The sequence below is a fragment of the Silurus meridionalis genome, chromosome 27, assembly GCF_014805685.1.
Source record: "Silurus meridionalis isolate SWU-2019-XX chromosome 27, ASM1480568v1, whole genome shotgun sequence".
NCBI lineage: Eukaryota > Metazoa > Chordata > Actinopteri > Siluriformes > Siluridae > Silurus > Silurus meridionalis.
The window spans coordinates 8,283,228-8,310,382 of record NC_060910.1 but is presented as its reverse complement, the minus strand read 5'-3'; the positions used below and the strand labels follow the sequence as shown (position 1 = coordinate 8,310,382).

The 27,155-nt window shown below is 37.0% G+C and overlaps 1 protein-coding gene across 1 annotated transcript; it reads right to left on the bottom strand.

Moving 5' to 3' along the window:
* Positions 1-1,146: 1,146 nt before the first annotated feature.
* jak2b (Janus kinase 2b) lies at positions 1,147-27,083 on the bottom strand. The gene is made up of 24 exons (XM_046841760.1): positions 26,389-27,083; positions 19,861-20,098; positions 18,088-18,211; positions 17,536-17,653; positions 14,138-14,283; positions 13,499-13,793; positions 12,008-12,127; positions 11,592-11,749; positions 11,303-11,414; positions 8,991-9,177; positions 8,598-8,722; positions 8,169-8,303; positions 7,993-8,080; positions 7,739-7,866; positions 7,485-7,623; positions 7,007-7,158; positions 6,687-6,837; positions 6,180-6,319; positions 5,310-5,499; positions 3,121-3,245; positions 2,790-2,962; positions 2,506-2,623; positions 2,186-2,299; positions 1,147-1,722 (listed from the first exon to the last, which is right to left on the bottom strand). Exons 2-24 carry the CDS (start codon positions 20,048-20,050, stop codon positions 1,588-1,590), a joined length of 3,363 nt encoding a protein of 1,120 aa, XP_046697716.1. The 5' UTR covers positions 20,051-20,098; positions 26,389-27,083; the 3' UTR covers positions 1,147-1,587.
* Positions 27,084-27,155: the final 72 nt, after the last annotated feature.

The window sequence follows — 27,155 nt, the reverse complement described above, 5'->3', positions numbered from 1 at the left end:
AGAATTTCTTTTAAAAGGAGAAAATCATGACAATTCCGCATATCGAGGAAGTGAATGAATAAAGGATGGAAAGAAACATTTGTTAAAGTATGCTGAAATAAGTAAATCAGTTAAGTAGGTCATCTCTTTATAAAATTTTATATCAAATGTAAAACACACACAACTTATATACACATTTGCATTACCCCGGGGTCAAACAAATGTAAATTATTTAATCTTTCCATTTATTTATTAAATTTAATTTAAGCAATTAAATCAATATAAAAGTGTATTGCATTAATTTGATTTATTGTATTTTATTTTTAGATATAAAATTTTTTATTTATCCAGGCATTTAAAAAAAAAAAGGAAACGAATGTTCACAAATGTTAATAATAAACTGCGTAATAAAAGAATGACAAGCAATTTTACGTTTTGCTTTTTTTGTTACCTAACTGTACTGAAATTTATTCAAACGGTGACTTAAAAATCGAGGTACGTACCGAATCGTGAATTTTGTGTACCATTATACCCCTACTTAACTGACAGCCTGCATTATCTTGTTCACAAGTCTCTATCAGAAAGAGTATGGTCCCACCAGGAGAAGTGAGAAATCAACTTGCCCAAAGCTAACAACAAAACCACCAAGATAGGAATAATTCTAAATTCAACCAGATTATGCATATTAAAAATCAGGTTTGGTTTTGTAGGTTGCGTTGAATCCTACAGTCCTAATTGGGCTACCACCATCTTTAGACTGTCTGCCATGGTTTTAGACTCTGTCAGCAGACTCTACAGACTGGAATGGGCTGACACAGTCATTTCTACAGACACTGCTGAAACTGGAGATGAACAGCTCAGCTGGCAAAGTCAGCCTGGAAGATTTACCCAGATGTGGCTGCAGACAGAAGCATTAAAAACTGACCTGGCATTGACATATTGGTTATTTGTCAGGATTAAGGCTAAAAATCAGTGTGTCAAACATGTATTTAAAGCTAGTCTATTACCCATCAATAATTGTCAGCATTTGTCACCAAGACCTGATCCTTGAATTGAATTCATCTTTGTTCATCAGTAAATCATTAAAACAATAAAAAAAGGTGCATATCAGTTATAACCGAAGTGCTAAAAAAAAATTCAGTTTTAAAATGACTTCCCCCAGACATGTATATTTAATATAGGATTTTAATTAGACACCACCTGTCTGACGATGGAAATCTATAAACATTATATAGCTTTCTTCATTTATATTTCACTGCTTTTTAACAGTCCAAATATAGTCAGAATTGCATTCATCTTTCATTTTTATAAAATTATAAAATCTTTATTGATATGTACATAAAACACATATATAAAAAGAATGCAATTGCATGTGCATTTTTCCTTTCACAGTTCTCCAGGGCAAAGTAATGTGCTAGCACTGCTAGCAAGGGGAAGCAAACCAAAACGTAGTTTTTTTTATAGGCTGGTAGAACATCCAAGTCCTTAAAGATGTCTAACAAGATGGCACACTGAAAAGCAAGGAGAGTAACGATGGAGGTCCTGATTATTGACCTGGTGCTGATAAGCTTCAAGGCAGTTATTTGCACAAAGCAAAGTGTTTCTCTCTTAAAATGGAGGCACTTGGGTGTATAGGTCTGAGTCACTGCTGTCACGAAACAAGTCGATGCGAAGAGCGAGCTCCTTAAAGGCCGGCCGAAAGCTTGCATCATTATCCCAGCATTCCTGCATTATCTCGTACATCTAAAAGAATAATAAAAAAAAGATTTGTTCGAAAGATTTGCCAGTTAATAAAATCAGTTGCAGATATATACTGTAATCAGATATGATCATTTAATTTAATTTATTCTTTGCATAAATGTCAAATGTAATGTCAACATTTTGTAATATTTCCTAGTACCCATGGAAAAGTTGTTCTTAATTTAAAAAAAAAAAAGTGTAACTTGCATTTTAAAGAAAAAAAAACATGTCCTCTGTACATTATTCATCCTTTACACTCACCCCTGTATATATGGACCTCACACCCTATTTATCATACTGATATTTATTGTAAAATGCACTTCTGGTTAGATTCTAACTACATTTCATTTGCTCTGTACATGTACTTTCCACAATGACAATAAAGCTTTACAGTTAGAGTTACAGTTCAGTCTGGATTATTCATGATATGCACTTCTTGGCCACATGAGAAGCCTGAGTATCTTACCTCTGAGGGGCATCCCACTGGCTGAGGTAAGCGGTTCCCTTGTTTCAGCAGTTCAATGAGATGATACACTATAGTCTGGCCATGCTTGTCTCCTCCCATCATGCTCATAAACACCTGAACACAGATGGAGTGCTGCAGCTTAGTGATGTCTTTTACATACAATGGCATTCAAAATCAAATAAATCAAATTCTATTTAAAATCACGTGCAGTGTTCAGTAACAAGATTCGAAGATTTCACTTACATGCTGTTTTTTATTCATGAAAAAAATAAATAAAAATGTAGGCAACAGAGGAAAACAAGTGAATTGATGATACATACTGTAGGAGGGCTGCAGCGCTTCTCACTGTGTGTGAATAGTTCATACAGCACCACACCGTAACTCCAGACGTCCGACGCCACCGAGAACTTGCTTTCAGTTAAGGATTCGGGGGCATACCTGAAAAATAAATAATAAACCATTGCTGGCAAAATCCTCTGTGCAACTTTTACATTATAGTTTATCTAACAGATTTTAAGATTTTTGTATTTTTTAAGAAAATCTGAATGAAAACACACCGATAAATAATCAACACATCTAAACAAATCAAAATACAATATCGTACCAGAAAATTGGACTTTCTCCAGGCTCTTTGACCTTGTAGTATTCTTTGTCCTGAGGCAAAACCTTGGTCAAACCAAAGTCACCGATCTTTACCTGAGTCTCGCTCTCCACCAAGATGTTTCGAGTAGCCAGATCTCGGTGAACGTACCGTTTGTTTGCAAGGTACTCCATACCCTGTGTCAACACAAACCATTTATTTATATGTATATATAAATATCATTGTATATCACTTCTACACAAAAAATCATGTGGCCCAGGAGCTAATTGACAAATTGGAAAAGGAAGTAGCCAAATGAAACAGACATGAATATCGTCATGCATCACTTATATACCTTGCATATTTGAGAGGCATAATGCACAAGCTTCTTGTGGTCAATCCTCTCCCGGTTCTTGCTGAGATAATCTCTCAGACTGCCGTATGGCAGGTACTCCATCACAAGTCGAAGATTTCGCCGGCCTGGAAAAAAAGAACAGCAAAATGTTTTTTGTTTAGGAATGTGATCTGGACGAATGTAAATAGGATGAAATTCGATTATGAATAAACATTTATTATTACAGAGACAGTATGCATAGTTGTATTGCTTTAGCTGTTAGTAAGCTTGGAAAGTTTATAATGACATAATGGACTATATAATGACCTTCAGCACTGTGAAAACGTTTTAGTCAGGTGTAAAGAAATGCTTTAAAGTAAGAACACATTCAAAATGCATCTAAATCAAGTGAATATTTGGTATGACCACCCTTTGATTTATACTTGCACACTTTGGTCATACAAAATCCCAGAGTGTACAGAGTCAGGTGTAGCATTAACCAATTGTACCAAGCAGTTGCTAATGATCGTACATTTGATATGTAGGTCAAAACACAGTCATTAACTGATTACATCACCCATTAAAACTGGGTGAGGAACAGTTAAACTCTGCTATAAACGTCAACTTGTGGACGACAGTTTTATGCCACACCGTGGAAAGACTAGCGAGATTCTGCTAGATTAGCTTGTGTAGTTTCTGACACTGCATGACTCAGTGTTATATATATTTTAAACCTATTGCATGGCGTAAAAAGCAGCAGCCAGGATCACACTGTTCCTGGTCACAACAAATGGAACCACTCAGTGATGTGAAAGAATTAAGGAGAAAAAACATCTGAAAATCTAGAGCATGCTAGAAGTGATATATATATATATATATATATACAGTGAAGGAAAAAACATTTGATCTCCTGCTGAATTATTTCGTTTTCCCACTGGGGGAAAAAAAAAGATTAGTCTATAATTTGAATGGTAGGTTAAAATTAGCCAGAAGTCTTGCTGATTGATAGGGGATGATATACTTATATATAGGATTATATACTCCTTAAAATGCTAATCAATTAAAAAATTATTTGAAATACTTTTTTGGGGGATTTTTTTGTTATTATTCTGTTATCATTTGTTATTATTATTATTCACTGTTTAAATCAACCTAAAATTAAAATCATACACTGATCATTTCTTTGTCAGTGGGCAAATGTACAAAATCAGCAGGGGATTAAATATTTTTTTTTCCCCTCAATGTATTTATATTCTGCTACATCAAACTGTAAATGTACAAATGGTGAATGGTAAATTTAAACAAGCAGCAAATCAGCTGAGATAAAAAAACATTAATATATATATATATATATATATATATATATATATATATATATATATATATATATAGCTTGACCCTTTATAAAATTTTGAAAGCTTTCGACTTATCAAGCTAGTCTCAAAGATCATTACAAAAACAAATTTTGGACAAAAAACATATTTTGATCATGTCTGATATACTCACTCTGCAATTACACAAGAACAGCTGTACACTTCTCATTTATGCAGTTATCTAAAATTTACACAGAATGAGGTGCGAAACAAACAAATAAACATCCTGTTTTTGGAAGGTCTCCAGGCTGGAACACCTTGTCGATGTGAGAGATCGGAGGAGAATGACCAGACTGTTTTGAGCTGACAAGAAGTCTAAAGCAACTCAGATATGGCATTACAACTACGGTGAGTAATAAAGCATTTGATGTCAATTATCCAAAAAACATCTCAGGGAAAAAAAAAGTCCAGTTTTTTTTCTTTCTTTCTGTACAGTAGTTTGGGTGTGTCTATGCCTTTAATAGCCACAGATTAGTGTTTTTGACTGGCATGAGTGTAATCCAATGTAATATTCTCTTGTTGTAGCTCATCCAACACAAATTATAATGTTCTCTGCATGCTGAGTCGCTTTTCTGCTTAACACGAGTTGTAATAAATACGAGTTACTATGTCCGTCCTGGAAGCTTAAACCAATCTGGCCATTTTCTTCTGACTTTTTTGTCACTCACACAAAAGTCACCCATTCTGGCTAAACTCTACATTGCTGTATGTAAAAATTCCAGGTTTCTCACTGCACGTTTTCCTAATGTACATGGACTCCCAAACCACGGAATCTACATTTGAATATATAATTGTAGAAAAAGATTGGAGGACATTATAATATACAGAACCCCTTACCGGCACCATAGCACACTCCTTTGTACTTCACAATGTTCTCGTGCTGGAGAGACTTTAGGATCTCAATCTCCCGCTCAAAGTCACGCAGGTGTTCAGTAGTGCTGTGCTGGAGCTTTTTCACTGCTACCACCTCCCCTGTACCATCCTGCAGGGGGTCATACCGGCACATCTCTACACTGCCAAAGTTCCCCTGTAGCACAAAACAGCTAATTAGCATAACAATAATTAATAAAAAAAAATTAAAGAATTTGCCATTTATTAATAAGGGGTGTGGAGCGACTTAACAAAACCTAAACTACTGTGGTCCAGCTTTTGACAATTAGTTTGATTCACTGTGCAAAAAAAAATACAGTAACACTGGGGCAAACATCTTCATATGCAGACAGGGAATTATTATTATTATTTTTTTTTTGCTGTCTTTTAGACATTAATGCTGAATTCAAAGCCAATTAGTGCCTGTCTGAAAAGCAGTTATAGATATGCATTAAGCATTGCAGACTGGATTGTGGATGTCAGCTCATTGCTTCTTTATAAATGACCTTACATGTTTAAAACTGTCGACATTTTACCCATGTATAAAAAATGGTCTCTATCCCATTACAACAGACTGATTTATTGTATGTATTGACTGACTGTATTGTCTGTATAGTGTCGTATAGTCTGCATTGTCTTGTATAATCGTGTCTATAAGCTAAATGTATAGTGTTGTTCCTTGTGTGTGTTAACACACTTGGCCAATAAACCTGATTCTGATTCTTATCCGATTCTGATGTGATCAGTGGCCTAATTATGCACAGGATAAGTGGACACCTGGACACCACTGACTTACTTTTGCCTGGAAAATGATAAAGAGCATTTAAAGTGAACTACCTTGCCAAGTTGCTGTAAGAATATCAGATGCCTTTCCTCAAACTGCACCGGCTCCTGGTCCTCAAAAGTTCCTGTGACAAGCACAAGGCCTCCGGTTCTAATGGGGACCAAGTCATTCTCCATCATCACCGTTTCATAATCTGTGGACAGAGACAAAATCAATTCTTAATCTTTGCGGTCAAAAACAAACAAACGTAAATCTACTTCTTTTGTTGAAAACAAAAACATACGATACATATATGGACACGTTGACATTCTATAACTCTATAATTTTGCAGAACAACGTCAACACAATATCAGTGTTATCAAACTCTCCAGATATGGTAAAACCTAGTGCAGGTCCTGGTCAGGCTGCACTATATACTGTATATAAAATATCATTTATACTGTTATTAAAGGCTGCAATGCAAAAACCTTCTCCACTAAGCTCAGAAAAAAAACAGATTTCGTCTGTTTCTGTCTCGCCAGCCGTATTCCCACGACTATGTTTGTGTACAGACCACAAACCTGGGCAAGAGAGAGTGTTGAGGTCACGGATAATCGCTCTGAAGGATGACCTGAATGCTGGCTCATAGTCCATGCAGCTGTTAATCAGGTTGGCCAGTTCGGTCCATTTAGGAACAGGCAGCTGATGGTGCTTTTCATAGAACAAATGTTTCTGAAGGGAATAAATCAGAAGAAATCATTTATAAGTTTACAGATTATAGTGTCCATGCTATAAAGTTTTGCTCAAAAATAATCGTTAACTGGTACATGAAGCAGTGGTCAGTGAACATGTTTTGCATTTTCTGAATAACACATGAACTTGTCTGTTGAGATTACCTTACCTTGGAGCTGTCCATGTTGGCAAGCGGATTCTCTCCTCCGCTGCAAATCTCCCACAGAGTCGTGCCAAAGCTCCACTTATCTGTAGCAAGGCTTATATTCTTGGGGTCCACAATACATTCAGGAGCAACCCATGGGATTCTCTCCAGTAAAACTGAAAATAAAATAGGCTTTGCCTGAGCTCCCAAATCCAAGTAGTTCAAATAAGCATAAACAGGCATAAGTAAACCCTGCGCTATGTCTAAATATCCTCTTCTGTTTCCTAAAACCTGCATCACACTGAGACAAGCTTCCTTTATTTAAAATAGAGATAATTAATATGTCTGAAGGATGTGGTGATTTCTAGAGAAGAGTACACATCACTTAATGGGGATTAAGAACACTAAAAAATAATTTACGTTGGATAACATGGCATTAAATATGAATTAATAATAAAATATTATAATTATTATAAAACTATATAGTATGATGTTCACTCACTCTCTTTGGGCAGCACTGTGATGCTGATGCCTGGGTCACTGAGTTTAATAAAGGGAGGGTTGCCATTCTTCCTGTCCTCCTCACGTATTAGAAGAACATTTTTGGCACATACGTTCCCATGAGCTAGGTTCTTCTCCTCCTTTTGGGAACAAATATGAAGAAAGAAATAATTATATATATATTTATTTGTGTACACATGTATAAAGTGTCCTTCCTTTTAAAGAATAATAAAATAAAAACACTATCAGACTTACCAGAAAGTGCATGGCCCATGCAAGCTGTTTAGCCACTTCCAGCTTCCACAAAATACTGATACTGTTCTTGTTTTTCTTCAAGTAAATGTCCAGGGAGCCAAACTTTACATATTCTTGCACCATAATGTCTGTACAGAATACAGAAGAACACCAATTAAAACTGATCAGCAGACATATGGTGCTTAAAGGGTAATACAGAAGGTTGGGTAGAGGGTGACTATAATAGCTTAGGGAGAAACACGATACACACTTACTCTCTTCGCCACACACACAGATGCCATAGGTGAATGTCAGATGCTTGTGGGAGAGCTGGCTCATCATACTGGCGGCCTCAAAAAAGGACTGCAGATAAAAAAAAAAAAAAGAATTAAAATAAACGTGTGGCACTTATTAAATTAAAAAACAGTAAATTGTTTGCGCTGCTACACACCTCTGAATATTTTCTGTGTGCTTTATCGAGGACTTTGATGATGACGTCTGTCTGGTGCATTTCTCCGTAGTCTCCCATCTCTTTCCGAACACCCTTAAAAATCTTTGTAAAAGTTCCCTGGCCTTGGTTCTCACCCTGTTAAAAAGAGATACTGTAAGTACACAGGCACCACATACACCAGTACTTGGCTTGAATAAAATGACATCACATTTTACAGATGTGCACTTTTAATGTAAAAATTTGTGATTGTCAGTTATTAACTATTTCTATCTTGCCTAATCCATTTTTGAGGTTTGGAAGTAAGATATTTAATCAAACCCACATGGATATATGATATGTTTAGGCTTTTCTATAAGTGCTCCTAAAGAATTACACTAGAAATAGATTATTGGACTTTTAAATAGAGAGTGAGAGAGAACGCATGCTTACAAACTCAAGGTCTTCTTTCCGGATTTTGTGAAACACCATCTGACTGATGTTCTGTCTCTGTAACGAGGGTGAGGGGAGAACTTCTAAACCTTTATTACTCCGACAAACCAGAAGATTTGACTTTTCTGCAACAGATTAAATACATAAAAACAATATCTATCAAATATCTTAAAAAAATATATATATATATTAGTAAAGCACACCTTAATGTTAAATTGTATTTGAACAAACTTAAACACCATATATATTAAGTATATTAGGTCGAAGTAATTTCAGACAAATTAAAGGCAGTAATGCAAATCCATACAAATTAAAATACCCTATACATTTCTTCTAGTTATCTCTCCTTAGATATCTGACTCTTAATCTGAGAAATTCTGGTGCATTACTGACCTTTGGCCTTGGGAGGGCAGCATTTGCTGAACTGAAAGGCGATGCCGTCTGATCGAACGGTCTCCTTTTGGTAACATTTGAGCAGCTCCTGCATGCTCCTAAAGGTCCTTTTAGTCCCACTCAGAACATAATCGCCACTGTCTGACCTACTGATCAGGCAATGCTTGTATTCCACCTCGTTACACACCTAAAAGAAGAAAATCAGGTTGAAATCTTAAATACATTTAATGGTAATTGCTCTAAATCTGCTATGTTCAAAGATCTAATTGTTTATGATTTTATAGAAAGTTTGTTATAAAGTAAGTTTATAAAAATCAGTTTATATCTGGGTGTGGACTTACAAACCTGATTCCAAAAAAGTTTGGACAATGTACAAATTGTGAATGAAAAAGGAATGCAATAATTTACAAATCTCATAAACTTATATTTTATTCACAATAGAATATAGATAACATATCAAATGTTGAAAGTGAGACATTTTGAAATGTCATGCTAAATATTGGCTTATTTTGGATTTCATGAGAGCTACACATTCCAAAAAAGTTAGGACAGGTAGCAATAAGAGGCCGGAAAAGTTAAATGTACATATAAGGAACAGGTGGAGGACCAATTTGCAACGAATTAGGTCAATTGGCAACATGATTGGTATAAAAAGAGCCTCTCAGAGTGGCAGTGTCTTTTAGAAGTCAAGATGGGCAGAGGATCACCAATTCCCCCAAAGCTGCGGTGAAAAATATTGGAGCAATATCAGAAAGCAGTTTCTCAGTGAAAAATTGCAAAGAGTTTGAAGAAATCACCATCTACAGTGCATAATATCATCCAAAGATTTAGAGAATCTGGAACAATCTCTGTGCGTAAGGGTCAAGGCCGGAAAACCATACTGTATGCCCGTGATCTTCGGGCCCTTAGACGGCACTGCATCACATACAGGAATGCTACTGTAATGGAAATCACAACATGGGCTCAGGAATACTTTCAGGAAACATTGTCAGTGAACACAATCCACTGTGCCATTCGCCGTTGCCGGCTAAAACTTTATAGGTCAAAAAATAAGACATCTAAACATGATCCAGAAGCGCAGGCGTTTTCTCTGGGCCAAGGCTCATTTAAAATTGACTGTGGCAAAGTGGAAAACTGTTCTGTGGTCCGACGAATCAAAATTTGAAGTTCTTTTTGGAAAACTGGGACGCCATGTCATCCGGACTAAAGAGGACGAGGACAACCCAAGTTGTTATCAGCGCTCACTTCAGAAGCCTGCATCTCTGATGGTATGGGGTTGCATGAGTGCATGTGGCATGGGCAGCTTGCACATCTGGAAAGGCACCATCAATGCTGAAAGGTATATCCAAGTTCTAGAACAACATATGCTCCCATCCAGACGTCGTCTCTTTTAGGGAAGACCTTGCATTTTCCAACATGACAATGCCAGACCACATACTGCATCAATTACAACATCATGGCTGCGTAGAAGAAGGATCCGGGTACTGAAATGGGCAGCCTGCAGTCCAGATCTTTCACCCACAGAAAACATTTGGCGCATCATAAAGAGGAAGATGCAACAAAGAAGACCTAAAACAGTTGAGCAACTAGAAGCCTGTATTAGACAAGAATGGGACAACATTCCTATTCCTAAACTTGAGCAACTTGTCTCCTCAGTCCCCAGACATTTGCAGACTGTTTAAACATTTGATATGTCATCTATGTTGTATTCTGAATAAAATATTGGAAACATCATTGCATTCTGTTTTTATTCACAATGTGTACTATGTCCCAACTTTTTTGGGATCGGGTTTGTGCTATAAAGAACAATTAACTAACTGAAAACTGAATGTATTCACACGCTACCCCATTGTAACACCGATGTATATAAAGTGAACTGTCTATCCTATATAATCTGTTGTATTTTTTTATTGTAACCAAAACCATATAAAATGTCTAAAACTGACTATGTTAGCTATCAAACCTTTTACTGCATTAAATCACAAGCTTTACGTTCATAAAGTTTGACTGAATCCTATCTGAACCATCATGATCACGATCTAAAAAATCAAAGAGCAACGTAACAACTTCCTATTATCTACTTTCAAATCACAATCAGATTTAAAACTGTGACTTGCATATTCAGGCATAACAATCCAAGATCCTATGACTGCAATGCCTGCATGCTATATATTTAAGTCAAACTTTGTTCGTTTAGTATTTAAAGAAATTATTAATATTTATATATTTCATCATTTGGATAAAATAACTATGCTGAATAGACAAAAAAGGCAAAGTGTGCAGTTGCCTAATATCAAAAAAAGAAAACATACCCCAATAGCAAATGTCAGGAAGAATTTGTTATAATCTTTGGGGCTGCTGCGTAGCACAAAAAGACCTCGCTGGTTTCCAGCCATGCGCAGCTTTTTGATGGCGAACTCCATTCTGCTTTCCAAGCACATGATGTAAGATGGTCAGTACAGCACATTCAGACAATAAAAAATGCATGAATTAATGATGTCCAATTATTTGACTTTCAGCTGACCAAAAAAATGTCATTTATACTACCAAGGAATTTGATCTGTAAAGATTTTGCCTGTTAAAAAACATTATGAGGCTTACGATATTGGCCCATGGGAGTAGTTTTCTAAAGCTTCCAGCAATCGAGGTGGTGCAACATCTTTACAGAGGTAGTGATTTGTGTCGGTGGTCAGCCTGTAGTAGCCGTCTATCAAAGACACGAATGACAGAGCCTCGGCAAGGGAGGAGAACTCCAGCTCCTATTCAAAAACATGAAAAAATATTTCCACTGGATCGCACATGCTTAATTAATGGTCATAGCAAATGAGAAAAAAGCATGAGGAACATTTAACATAAAACTCAGGTCAAAGTACTGCATTTCCAGCTAAATAAACAGTTATTAATAACACTTTATGAACTTGCATTTACGCAATCAACTTTTACAGTTATAAGCCAATAGATATGTTCACATTTAATGCTTGTAATTTTGAGCTAATCATGCTGAAGGACAATCTTACCAGGGTTTTGCCATCTTGCTTGTTGATGGAGACGACTCTACTCTTGGGGGCTCCCTCTTTGCTGGCTTGCCTGATACTGATATCAATCACGTGAGGGAAATCACAATATGGCTGAAGATCCTGTGCAATGAGTTTAGGGTCAGTGGAGTGAACAAATTAACAAAATGCAGATTTGTCCTATAGCTTCATGTGACATCCGTGATTATACAATGTACTCATATAACACAGGATTACTTTTCATAGCACACTGTGAAGAAAATTCAGTGTAAATCTAAAAACAATATAGACACGAAAATAAAGAAAATATAAAGTAAATAAGTATATAAATTATATAGTAATGATCTTTGTATAAAAAAAAAAAGGACAGTCACGTTATCGGTTTATTCATTACGTAGCATATCCAATATCTGTGCTGTACAATTCCTTTATATTTTCATTTAAATGTAATTGCTTTTTAATCAAAGCACACGAACGCTGTCGGATGTGCGATTTTGAAATTTCACCCTCGCTGTTCGAAAGATTTTATTGCAAATCACTCATAGAGGAAAATTTGGTAACATGGATTGCGCAGAACCCTTTTCCTCTGTACTTTTTCATCTCATGTCTGTGAGTGCCAATTCCATGCACATTTAATCAGAACTCAATACTATTTAAAGAAACTTGTACAAAGTGCTTAATAGATGAATTGTTCTTACCGTTAACCATTCAGACATTTCTGTAAATCTTTTTATGAGTTTTTTGACCAAACAAATCGGATAATGACCACATAAACTGTGTTTAATGACACTGGCACAGGTATGAGAGTACACTTCTTCAGATCAACTACAGGTCCTTTCCAAACACAGAAAAATTATAATTTGCTTCACAAATGTTTCACTTAATCTCTTTATATACTGTATGGAGCAACAGCTATTTCTGAGGCAGATCATTCCAGTCTGAATGCAGGAATCTCCAAATAAGAGAAAGTAATTTAGCGTCCAGTTAAAATGGGCCTTTTAATCTTCGACCAAGCTTAATCTCTTAAACCGAAAAAAACCTGCCCATAATATTCTGTTCATTTTTAACCAATTGTATTTCTATAGATTGAGTATGCAGGACCTGTTTCATTTTTGTTTCAGCAACTGTGAAGCAAATAAAGAGCTTCTATGCCACATTCTGAAGCAGATCCAGTATGTTCTTGTGTCTCCTTCTTTTATTATAATGTATGTTTCTGTGCATAAGACAGTTGGAAATAATAATAAGTATGCACTAAGCTCTCCAAAAATGTTTAATGGGGCAAAATAGCCTTCTTAAATGCAAAAAACTTCTTTTGTATAAAATCAGCTGCAAAATTCTTGACTTTGCTCCTGTCAAATCTGAAAATGTAATCCGTGAATGAACACTTGGACAAATGAGAAATCAAAAAATATAAGAGAAAAACACCACATTCATACATCCACACTGTCCAGGAACCCAACAGTAAATATCAGTGAACTAATATGGTTTGCTAACCTCTTGCTGGGCGTCCTTTTGTTTCTCACGGCACCACTGAATGCCTTGATCCGCAGAGACGATTATAGTGACCTGGCCTGCTAAGGCCTCTTTGACCTGGAAGCGTTCTGTGTAGAAGCCAGAGTCAAGTGCCTCAAGATTGATCAGGTATTTGAGCTTAAGATCACGTGGTGTGGCCCGACACTGGCTGAACTGCTGCACTACCTTGCGAAAACGGTAGCGAATTCGTTTCCGTGTTACTATGTGGTAGTCCTGGATCTTCAACCGCATGTCTTTTGGGAGAAAGGACTTATAGCTGCGGAGAAAAAGCAAACAGACAAGTATCTCAAACCATATACCTGTATTGTTTTTCCCCCTAAGCACATCTTACACTCTTGTAAGCAAGATGAAAGCAGCAGTGAAACCCTCCTGATATCTTCAAGACATGTACGAATGCAAAGAGGAAACAGATCAAAAGCCAAACAGGATATTAAGGTCTGAAATTAGGTCAGGCGACACTGTGTGTGCTGCTTTATGATAATGTCAACTGTTAAAAGCACTATACAAATAGATGCAGAAGCAAATGAAGTCGTTACAAGGACAGAGAAATCGGCAGCTGCTGCACACGCCGTGATTTACCTGGTTCTTAAATATTCATACCTTATGGCATTGTAAATATCCAGCGGTGAGCACTGTTTTTCTTTGGCTATCCGCATCATATCTAAAACAGCCATACCAAGGCACTCTTCTTGGGTCTCATGGCTGGTGGACAGCTTCACCCAACCATTTACAAAGTCACTCCTCCACTGCAATCAAAAAAAGGGAAGAAATTGTTTATTTAAATGTGAGCAAAAAATGAAGAAATAAAGATGTATGGCAATCAGAGTAGATAACACTGTACTGTTCTCAAATTGACCCAACCCAGCCATTAGGGTTGCACAAGGCAGTGCACTCTTAGTGCCAGCATAAAACATGTGCCAAATCAAATATGCAGATCACGAAAGAGAAATTCGTACCGGATCGGTTGAGGCCCGGGTTAACAACGACCACCACAGGTATCATTAGCCAACAGAGTGCCAGTGGAAATTGGACTACTTTTGGCCGGAGGAGGAGAAAGAGAGGAGGAGGACGACTACAGAGACGGCAGTGAAAGGAGAAGTGGAGGAGAGTGGAGGTTCAGGTTGGTACTTTAAATGTTGGTACTATAACTGGTAAAGGGAGAGAGTTAGCTGATATGATGGAGAGGAGAAAGTTATACATGTTGTGTGTTCAGGAGACCAAGTGGAAAGGGAGTAAGACCAGGAACATTAGAGGTGGGTTTAAACTGTTATTTCATGGTGTGGGTGGAAAAAGAAATGGTGGAGAGGTGATTCTGAAGGAAGAATACAGTAAGAGTGTAGTAAAGGTGAAGAGAGTTTCTGATGGTGATGATTGTGAAGCTGGAAATTGAATGGATGATGATAAATAAGACAAGGTGAGGTAGGCGAGATTGAGATGTTTGGACATGTGCAGAGGAGGGACATGGGGTATATCGGTAGGAGAATGCTGAGGATGGAGCCACCAGGAAGGAGGAAAAGAGGAAGACCGAGGAGGTTTATAGATGTGGCGAGGGAAGACATGCAGTTAGTTGGGTTGAAAGAGGCAGATGTAGAGGACAGGGGGGGTATGGAGACAGATGATCTGCTGTGGTGACCCCTAATGGGAGAAGCCGAAAGAAGAAGAAGAAGAAGAAGAAGAAGAAGGCTGTTCTCAAATTGACCCACCTTTTCACTCAGGCAAACAAACAAAACTGGTGCCCAAACCCAACTAAACAATAATTAAAAACATGTACATGGTTACCCAATACTGGACCTGAACTGCTAGACCAGCACTTGCAAGATTTGAAAAATCTATTTTACTTTTCTTGAAAGGGTTAAACTTTATTTCCACAGTGAACTTGAACATTTTTAGACAAGCGCTACCTAACCTTCTAGTAAACAGTACAAACCAAAATATTGACTAAAGACAAAACTGGAGACAGCCCTCTTGTTGGATGTCCCGTGTATGAGTTTCCTTTATTTGCCATTTGGTTAGTAAATAAGGGCTTATATCCAGGATATACCCGGTTCCAATTCATATTTACTCAATGTATTATCTGAAAACAAAATTGTCATCCATTTACTTAAAGAGAGTTACCTCTGAGGCCCGAAACCTAATTTACAGGCACTTAAACAATATTTAAAAAAACACATGCATTTACACAACAGAAAAATAATGAATACATGTAAATTTAATGTTTCCCTAATAACATATTTACCTGAGGACACAGATAACTTGCAAATATAAACACAGGCAATATGAGTTCTTCCAGACATGACCGTAATTAAGTTTGTAACTAACCTCTGAATCGTCCATATATTGAAAGATCATGATGATTCATTGCCTTCTCTTTAATAAACACAGATTGCACCTCATAAAAAACACAATTATGCTTAATCACCCTATTACCAAAATCAAAATGCACTTTCTTAAAGCTTATTTACACTTTTTACATTTTTTACATTTGCATTTATCTAAATGAAAGGGGCCCAAAGTTTTCCTATGAAGGGACAAAAGTCTAACTTCATTGAGGGCCATGAGCTAAAAGTAAATGTTGCATTTTGGTATAACGCATTTAAAAACACATTATACCAAATTGTATTTTAATTTAATTTTATCATATATATATATATATATATATATATATATATATATATATATATATATATATATATATATATATATATTTTTTTTTTTTTAATGAAAGTTGCCATGATTCCACTCATTTATGATTTCATAGTATTTAAAAACAAATAGAAAACATTACTCTTTAATCTGAGTAACTAATGCAGTTATATTTTTAAAGTTGTAGTTCAGTGAAACTTATAGTACAATAAGAAACAATCTAAATGATTGTAAAATGCCTAATTTAGCTATTCAGAGACCTCGAATGACACAAAGCAGGTTTTCTCTCAAAGGTTTTTGCAGAAGGCATTTTTTTGCCCCTCATATATGGCATGATGGGCCAAATCAATGGTCGCCATGGGTCAACTTTGTCCTACAGGCACCGGTTTTGGCATCTCATATAAATAATTATCTCACAGATAATCGGAACTATAGGAACACAAATATCTGTGTTTCAAGGTAATAACAGGAACAGAAAGAGTAAGTTGTACCCTTAGCCTAGAACTGCAGTTTTATATTTTTATATATAAAGTAAATACCAGGAAACCTAGAATTAATCATTGGTGCTCAAACTGAATTTCACACCATACAGCTCTGATCTTGAACCAGTCTTAACATTCCTTTTCTGTAACTGATTATCAATACAGCATTTTCTTCTTTAGGGATTCTGGTCAATAAATGCTTTTTTTTTTTACACCATTCTGTATACACTAGAGATGTTGCATGCAAATAATCCCAAGAGATAAGCAGTTTCTAGAATACACAAATGAGCCTGGCACCAACAACCAACCAACAAGTCTCTAAAATGTAAATTTCCCTCATCCTGATATTTAATCATAAAATGAAGTGCTTGATCTATATCTACATAATGACAGCTTAGTTGTAACTCGCACCAATCAAGGATCGGTACAGCTCTATAATGTTTCATATCTTCTGTAAAACAGTTCTCTTCATTTACATAACACTACCTCAGACCGATGGAATGCATGTATGTATGTATGTATGTGCATGAAGGTGGCAGTTATACATCATAATAAAAACAAGAAAACTGGAAAACCCAGTATCATGGAAATTGTGCAGGAAACATTTGTGCTGAAAATGTCTGCCAAATGAAATGAGACGGCGCCAGACAACTGGAGTCTGACTGGTGTGTCTACACGCTTACCGTCACGGATGAAACCGAAAGTCCTTGCCTGCGACACCTAATTTTTGAACATCTCTATAATGACTGCCCTGGTTTACTAATTTATTCCATGCTTTCACTTCTTGTCCACAAATTATGCCCGGTAAATGTGTCTGCGCTTGTGTTATGCAGCAAGGCAGAAACTAGTTGCCCATAGCTGCAAGCAACCTACCTGAGCAAAAAGATAAGCCATAACATGGTCATCAAGGACCGGACTCTCAGATCCCTTGGCAACACCACATCTGTAAGCCCGAGAGGCTCCACAGCTATACCACCCAGGAAAGTAATACCTGTAAATTAGTAAGTAAGTAAATAATTAAAAGGAAGCTTGAGTACATTTTGCAGGTAAAAGTAGACTATGCTCTGATTAACTAAACCAGACTGCCATCTTTCATTTAAAGTAATTTAAACAAGTGCAACATGCAAATAGAGTTTAAAAAAAGCATTTCTGACAAAAGTAAAAAAAGAATTTAATTAAAGCAAGATACAGAAAGAACATTCCATAAGCATTTACCTGATAAACAAAATTAGATCTAAAAATCTTTATTATTATTTAAACCTTTATTTCAATAGCAAAATGTTGAAGATCAGAGTTGATTTTTTTTTTTTTTTTACAAAATCTGACATCTTACATAACTTTCACTGACAAACAAACAAACAACAACAACAACAACAACAACAACAACAACAACAACAACCAGTTTCCAGCTCTAAACACATTTACCTAATTCTGAAGATCAAGCTTTCTTTAGCTGATTCATCTAAGTGAAGATGGTGGTTGGGTGATAACCAGACTCTGTCAAGTTCTCTATAAAGGCTGAATAGGCTGAAGTAAACTGGTGACACACCTGTACAAAAAAAACAAAAAAAACGCAAGGGTCAAACAGAGGGCTAATCAATTAACCATTTACTTTCATTGCCAAAAAGAACTTGTGCCCACTCAAGCTTAAAAGGCGAACAATCCTTTTCTCGTTTTACATTTAAAGGTGTAACAGTCGCTTTTTAAGTCACTAGTGCAAATAACCTGAAAAGTGTGTATGAAATGATTTAAAAATCTAAGCACGTGTGTATTATGCGGCTAAAGGAATCAATTTGGAAAGGTGCATTATTAAACACTGAGCTGGGTTGTGTTCTCTTAATAAACTCTTAGTAACTCTTAATAAACTCTTACTAATGCCCTTTATTCTCCTTTATCTCACTTTGTTTGAAAAAAAAATTTAAGCCATCATAATCTAAAATAAGAATGGGCTCACATAAGAAAAAAAAAAGATATTCATTTTGAACCACAACTTCTTATCTGCTAAAGACCTTATATTGACTAATTTTGACTTATCTTGCACCTCTCCCCAAAATCAACATTTTATCCAAAATAAAATCAAAAATAGAATTCTTCTTCTTTCATGAGTTTTAAAGACTTTCAGATTTTGTGTCTATGGTTGTGCGCTGTTGTTTTGATCACTACACAATGCCCACTGAACATGCCATCCAGAGCCCAGCTGTTTAACAGGCTACATGTTTATGTTGATGGACAATAAATAGAGGTAGACTGACAGGTCCCTCCAAAACTGGAGCCATATTACACTGGATGCCTATTTTCAACCTTACTGTAATTGCGGGTGTTTTTCAATTTCCTGTGCTTAATATTAACATACCTTTTTTTTTCTGTACAGAACTACCTGATGCACAACACACACTGACTTAAGTATTATTTGCTGTCTGCTGTGACCGTAAAACATTTTTTTTTTTTAAACAGATTTAGTACCCTCAATAACGTATGACAGACCGTTGGACTGATTTTTGCCTGTTTAAAACAATTTCTTTTTAGTCAGAGAATCAATACTGAGGCCATAAATGTGCATTTACACTAGCAAACGATAGGTGGTCATTTAATTTCTATGCAAACTTGTGACAGCTGTGACAAGTGACATACAAGGTAAAAAATCTTAATTATACAAATTGGGAATAACTATAAAGTTACAAACCTAACAGATTAACTTTAACGATTGAACAAAACAAAACAAAAAATGAATAAATAAAAACAGCAGTGGCATAACCGAGCATAGCCTGTAAAATGACAAATTTTAGAATGAGGAACAGGCGTTCACATGGAAACACTGATGAACACTGAGAAATTTCAGGAAACTGCACCTAGTTCACTTACTCATCATATGTTACAGTATTACAGTAACTCCCGTTTTTTTTTTTTTTAGCAAAGGCAACTCTGAGCAGCTTTTTACTTGCCTGTGCCCAGTAGGTGAATGATTCTGAACAAAAAAAGCTTTGATTTTAATTTTTTGTCATTTGACATGTTAATGGATTTGCATTTCTACCTGTAGGCTAGTTCTGTGAATATTACTCAAGCTTAGCTGTACAAATTACATATAAAAGAACATCTGCAGTCACTTTCCTTCATTATATTTTAATAATCGAACAACTGAGCTCTTCCAGATATCACTGCTTTATTCTCAAGTTGGATAAATTGCCACTGTTGACTCACCACACTCCTTGGCTGCGTCGATGGCCAGCTGTTCAGCGATATACTCTCCTGGTGGGTAACAGAGTGGAGCGCAGTCTTCACTCTGGCTGCTGCGGTACAGATGAAGTGTCAGTGCAGTGACGGATGGCTTTGGCACTCTTTCTTGCCGGTGAATGTCACCATTCTGGTGTGCTGGGGGGCAAGCAGCCATGTCCGTTACAGACACACACGTGGGTGTGGATCGAGGGGCTACATTCACCTGGGGAAAGTTGCACAGAGACATCCATTTATAAATGGCACAGAGACGTGTAAAGAAATGCACTCTTGAAAAGAAAAATCCTATTGCATGTCCCATAATGCTATTCACTGAGCATAGATTTTATATTTCTTTTCATATTCGGATGAGCGTTTTGCACAAAACAACCCACAACATCATAAGACATGAGTTACAATCCAAGCAAACAGCTAAACAGTTGACAGACTTACAATAACCCTCGGGCCAACCTACGACTGTTTTCAGTACAGAACTTTAAACACCACTGGCCGGAGAAAATATAATGGAAAAACACTGAAGCACTGAAAGGGTCTTGCAGGAAAAAATACACATGCTTATAATAATCAGTATGGGAAATATCAATTGCCACAAAGGCCACTATACATTTAATTTTAAATATTATGTTCATTAAGTACATTTTGAAAATAAATATATTATGTACTGTAGTAAACCATGTACTGGATGCTACAGAGCTAAAAGGATGGTATGGGGGTTGGGGAGGGGGGCAATGTTTCGCTCATTCCAGGTCCACAGGCAATTTGACTCTCACAACGATGCCTTGATCTTGAGAGAAGCACCGAGTGTTAAATCTATCATGTATTTTTAAGTGGCCTGTTTTACACTTAAATGGATCCTAGGAGAACAAACCAAGAATTACAGGATACTAATTGATAAATATAGGATTTAATAAAAAAATGTTAACAATCAAAAAATATACATTTGTTCATAAAGATAATAAACAACTGCCATACAGAACCATGACTTCAAACGCTTCAAGTTGTAATATCTCTAGATTGTCTAGAGCTCTATAATCAAGATCCCAAAATGATCACACTGGCAATATTAACTTATAAGTAGATTTCTCCTATTAAAGGAAAGCTGTTTGTTTATTTTTTGTATACATGGGTAGCTCTTGCAGGGGCATAAGCTACAAATAAGTGGATGAATTGTGCAGAGCTACTAATCTGTCTTATGAAAGCAACAGCAGCAAAGCTGTTTTTTTTTAAACCAAGACTTCTGCAGCCAACCTGGCATATAATAAAATAACTACATATGAAAATGTGCGCTCAATGAAGTTCAGGAGCATTTAGGGGTTGCTGAGGAGACCTGTTAAAATTAGACAAACTTGGAGACTGGTGCAAAGCTTAATGGCTCATTGAAATGAATTACAGTTTGTTATTTTCACAATTTCTATTATATTATACAGTAGACAACACAATTGTGTAGCAGATAAACAGAAGTTTGATGTATTTAACAGTAAATATTTAGTTGTGGTTACAATGCACCTACACATCAAGCAACTGTATTTGTACACATAAATATATATGTATAAATTCAACTGGCATAGGCATTCACTTTGTTTCCTAATTTGTGTAAATGCATGCAAGAAACAAAAGCCTGAAACATTCCTGAAAGGAATCAAAGGCCAGCTGATGTGTTAGTCTTAATTACAGATGCTTTTAAAAGCCACCTTTACAGGTAAAACTATTATTTAGCACTGTTTAAACGTTAGTGTTTGAATGTGTTCATCCACTTATACTAATCTGCACCATCTTAAATGGACACCAAGTTGATTTTAAATGAAACGTATTTGCTTGCTACATTAGATGACTGCACAGGGACGTTTCCTTGTTGTGTCAGAATCCTTCACTGTCAGTAACTGATACCAGCTAAAGTGTGTCATTTGAATGCTTGTCTGCGGATTTAATTCCTCACGTAACCCACCTGTTAGCTGCATCATTGATTGCTCCTGCTACTGAACTCCTCATGCTGCTTGTTTTATATTTTATGTTTAAGATATTATCGCACTGGTGTGAATCAAACCTTGACAATCAGGAAATCTATAGTTCAGCGCTTGCAGAACTGGTTTCACACTTTTTCTGCACACAATTCACAGCATTTTATTTTAATGATACCGCTTGCTGATAATGCTCTGCGCGCTCAGATCGGACCCTTGGGATATGGGCAACGGACCAGATGCAGCTTGTAAGATTGCGCATCATTAACGGAGCAACTGACACCCTTGCAAGGGCTCACATCACCTCTGTACTAAGGGCTAATGAGTTCAGGAGCTTCATGGACTGTTGGCCCGCAGTCCTCGAATAGTGATTCATTCCAAGGGGGCAAACCCACAGGAACAGGTGATATGACTAAGATGCCAAGTTTCTCTGTCCATTTGGGACAGCAGTGGAAGCTGCCAGAATGTTCTGACCATCAGTGAAAGCTGTAAATCACACCAGGATCTGGCTTCTCAGATACATGAGCTGGCGTCAGTACAGTTGAGAGTTGTGTGCAAAGTGAAAAGAATCGGCAGTGCAAGAGGAAAAGCTATTATTCAAACCCTTTAGTTTGATTATATTTAGCTATTTGATGCAGAAATCATGGCAGGTTGTTTATTAGCTGCTACAGCTCTCAGCTTGTTCTCTCTCAAAATGCTTTAAACTCTTTTAAACTCCCTGCCATGAACTGCTGTGGCATTATTAAGATTCGAACCCAATGACCTGGTAAATGCTCAGAGTTACATCACAAATTTCTAGTTAATCCTGCTAATTCTTTAAGGTGCAGATAAATATAGAGTCAGTTTTTTTTCCTTTATAAAGCTGTATTTGACTGTATTGTTTACCACAAACTCATGACACTCCCCCAGGGACCATCAGATCATTATAATCGCTGCTGTAAATGTAGTAAGATGTTTCTGTGGCCTTTGGGAAGAAAGATTAAACAATCCTGCTTACAAAATGAACAGTGTGAATAACGTAAGCTACCACTGAGCAACTGCTTGTAATGGAGAGACCAAATGGGACAAAAGTCATCTTCAAAAAAAATAAGGGGGGAAAAAAATAGTAAAATACAGGAAAGGGAGGATGGGAGGTTCTGAAATGCATTTTGGGTTTGTAGAATATGAAAGACACAAACAAGCTGAATAAAAAACAGGACATTAGAATACTAAAGAGTACTAAAGGGAGTAATAATATTACCAGCTGTGCCGTGGTGATCTACTCGCCTGCTCTGGCAGACGATGGATTTTTTAACTGATTCAAATGATCAATGTGTTTAAACGTGTCTGAGCTCTGAGCAGCAAAAACAACAACAACAACAACAACATATTAGTAAAGTCTAGTTAATGAAAACATATTCATTTTTATTTGACAAATATGAAATCTGTTTATAAGTTATTTCAACCAATATTTTGGGTGTCATCTAATCAATGAAGCGAATTCATGTTCAATATATAATATTTTGTTAGGTAATTTAAATATACTTTTATGAATTTGATTTCACATCAATGAACTCGAAACATTCCCAATGAACTTCAACAGAAAGCGTGAGCACAACATGGCCGAAAGGGTATTTCCAGCCGTTTCTCTCCAGCACAAACCACTCCAGATTTATATGGTAATTGGCTCATATCCTGTTTTATTAAGGGGAAAAGACAGCCCGCATTAAGAACCTTGCAATAATCATACTCTGAATAAATGTACTCATAATAGTTTATGCTGATTAAGCTGTTTTCCTAAGCTAGATGCATAAAGGATGGCAGGTTTGGTAGTATAACATATAATCCGAGTAAACATCACTGGATATTGTGGGTGACGATTAAATTGTTTTACATAAACAGCATAGCTGAAAGCTCAAAGCTAATTGGTCAGAAAGTGTGCATTTATTTATACAGAACAACAAAAGGCTGCAACATGAATGACAGTTTTATACTGTAAATAAACAGCTCACATATTGGGATTTATGATGTTCAAAATAATCTAAGTGAAATAAATGTATAACAATGTAAAATGTATATTTACTACTGTGGTTATGTCTTTAATATGTGGTTATGCGGATAGTGAGTGAGTAAGTGAGTTTATACTTTCCAAGGACACTTGGTAAATGAGGTAACAGCAGCGATACAATTGTGAAAAGGTGAATATAGCAACTAAAACCTAGCTTAAGAACAACAGCCTGGCTTTGGATTCCTTGCATCTCTTACATACAAACCTCTCTTTAAGCCTCTCCAACAGGTTTCAGTGCAAAACCCTTACTGTAGGTGTTCCTATTCACTGTGATGCGTCTATCCTGAAAATACCTCTGCAGAATGGGGGAAATAAACTAGGAATATTTTCACCGACTGCACAAATACCTGGGGGGGTAACCAGCAAAATCGAACCATGTGATGCATATGAATAAAAAATTACAAAACAACACTGACTCAATCTGCAATCCTTGGCCTTCGTGGCCATTTTTCTGATGACAATGTCAGCAAGAGCAGTGGAGACCTGAGACTAGAGGAAGTGAAATGAAGAAGCGCATAATTACTGTAAACCCAGTTTTAGTGGATGACAAAATATAATCCATTTGCGCAACACTGACTAACAGGAAGGCTTCTGTCATTTTAGTGCTGTACAACTATGAGAGTTCACCACTAACTGTTTGTGCACAAATAGTTCAGATGTAGGCATTTAGAGTGTGAATTTCAATGGAAGTTCAGTAGGACATCTGTAGTAAGTATGATAAGTATAAGTGTCATACTCTGTATGAATGTGTATGTGACAAATAGAATTTGAATTTGATCTCTTCAAATCCCAAAGAGAGTCTCTTCATCAAGTGTGAATGGTTGTCACAGGAGAAATCTAATATGTTATTACTATATATTACTTTGACCTTAGGTGAGTGGGACTTTTGGCCACACAGTGGTCTTTTATAATAGGGGGGAGTTTTCTTGACCATGTCAGTTTGCCCACTATTTGGCCAAAAGTATATGGACTTCTCCCTATCACATCCACATGAACACATTACACTCGTCTAAAAAAATAAAATAAATAATAATAAACAAAAAAAAAAGCTCAGTCATTAAGGCACTGGGTTAGGGTGCGAAAGGTCGGGAATTCAAGCCCCGGCATTGCCAAGCTGCCACTCTTGTTCCCCTGAGCAAGGCCCTTAGCTCTTTTTGCTCCAGGGGTGCCATATCATGGCTGACCCCAGGTTTCAAACAAGCTAAATATTGTAATGTTTATGTGACAGAGGCTATTCTATTATATTTCATCAACAGATCAGAGAGAGAGCTTGTTTCAGTCGCAGTTTTTTTCCTATGCATCGATTAAAAAAAAAGCTCACTAATTCTGCACAAGGCGAGTTGAGTTACATTTTCATTATTTATGTAATATTGAAATAACTAATGAAATAATATAATAGTAATATAATATGTATGTTATTACACGTGACAACCTGCCCACCCACCCACCAGACTGGTCCAGGGAAAAATTGTCTTCTGTAAACCTGGTCCAAAAAAGGTTGGAATAGAGCACAGTAAAATTCACATACCCCAGCTTGCTAGGAAGTTGGGGTGAAAGTGCCCGGTCCGTCATGACCCAGTGCCCCTCGAACAGACAGGGTTAAGGGCCTCACTCAGGGGCCCAACAGTGGCAGCGACTTCAAGATGCTGAGGCTCGAACCCTGAGCTTCTGATCAGTTTTAACCAATCTGTGTCAAACTAATCCGGCCTGAACAGGGCTCAGTACTGTACATACACCCCTTCTAGTGTGCTATATAGAGTGAATAACAATTATAGTGCTGTATACCTCACACACGCTTCAGTACATTTGCTGTGCTGTTACGGACGGAGCCCAGTGGACGGTTTATGCCTCACTTCCGGCAGAGGAAATGACCAAAATACCAGATATCAGATGCTCATTCGACTGTACAGCCGGAGAGATAGCACTCGATTGCAAAGTTAGTTGCAAAATTCAATGTTTGAGTGAATGATCTGCTGAACAGCACAGAACCCGAAGGCCTCCATGCTCATGTGAAGTTTGCATGATTAGCTCGACTCTGACAGCTAGCAGGAGTCCTCAAAGCTGATAGCTGGGTGATTAGGTGCACATGGAGAAAATGTCTTCAAGTTTATCATATGTCAATAAACATGATCACCTCATTTACTGCTGGAGAATATATATATATATATATATATATATATATATATATATATATATATATATAATGTGTGTGTGTGTGTGTGTGTGTGTGTGTGTGTGTGTGTGTGTGAAAAAGACTTTAGGACTCTTAAGGTTCATCTTCATTGCTCAACAGTTTAACAGCTTACTGAGTCAGCTAATCAATCGACAGTAGTTTATCACAAAACTAAAAAAACACAAGAAATCAGACTAGTCGAACAAGTCGATCAGGTGCAGTAAGATTTTTCTTTAACTTGCTGATTTATTGTCCAGCTGAAGAAAAAAAAGACAGTAGCTGAAAGCAAAGTAAATGAAAAGAGCTGCAAAACTTACTTGGTGGGTTGCTGCAGCTAAGCTAGCTAGCGAGGTTAGCCTGCTGGCCAGCGCCAAGTTTAACCCCAAATCCCAGCTTTAATCCATAACGTCGGCTCTTCGTGATCCAAATCGTTTCGTCTTTCCCACTTTCGTAACATCTGAAGGTCTCCGTTAGCCGAAGCAGCTCAACCGACTTAGTCCACTACAGCTCTATGGCGGTTTAGTCCTCTACCAGCCGAGGCAGGCTTGACATTTCACGTTACTGCGACTCTTACAGTAGAAACTCATCAAAAGGTTTATAGGCCAAATTGTACGTTAAACAAAGAAGAAAAAAAACAATAAACACGCAAACTGCGCGATAACGCGAAAACACACAACTACCCCCGAGGGGGGACTTTAATACTATCAGCTCCTTGGAGGAAGAAAAAGGGAGACGCGTCCGTCAAACTAGCTAGCATGCTAACCACTGTGAGTCACGGCGACACTTCCTAACTGGCTGAACGTTGCAGTAATTTCCCAAACCCGCCTGACCAAGTTTCGGTTTATGTTTTCAACAAGAAAAATAAAATGAAAGGGTGGCCAGTGTATAGTTTCCGACACGCTGCGTGTTTTCCGTCTCCACCTCGGTTGTGCGCAGGTTCACGGCGAAAAGAGCGAGCAGAGCTCCATAACACACTGCACTACCACCTGTAGGCTGTACGCTCCATTCACTGCGTACACACACACACACACACACACACACACACCTTGTCCCTCCTGTCCACATACACACCAAATAAAAAAAT

Coding starts and splice junctions, on each gene's coding strand:
- jak2b (XM_046841760.1), bottom strand. CDS start 20,050: ATGGCTGCTTGCCCCCCAGCACACCAGAATGGTGACATTCACCGGCAA. Junction 11,750..12,007: donor AGCAAGATGGCAAAACCCTG/GTAAGATTGTCC, acceptor GTTTTTGAATAG/GAGCTGGAGTTCTCCTCCCT. Junction 6,320..6,686: donor CAACACTCTCTCTTGCCCAG/GTTTGTGGTCTG, acceptor CTCTGTCCACAG/ATTATGAAACGGTGATGATG.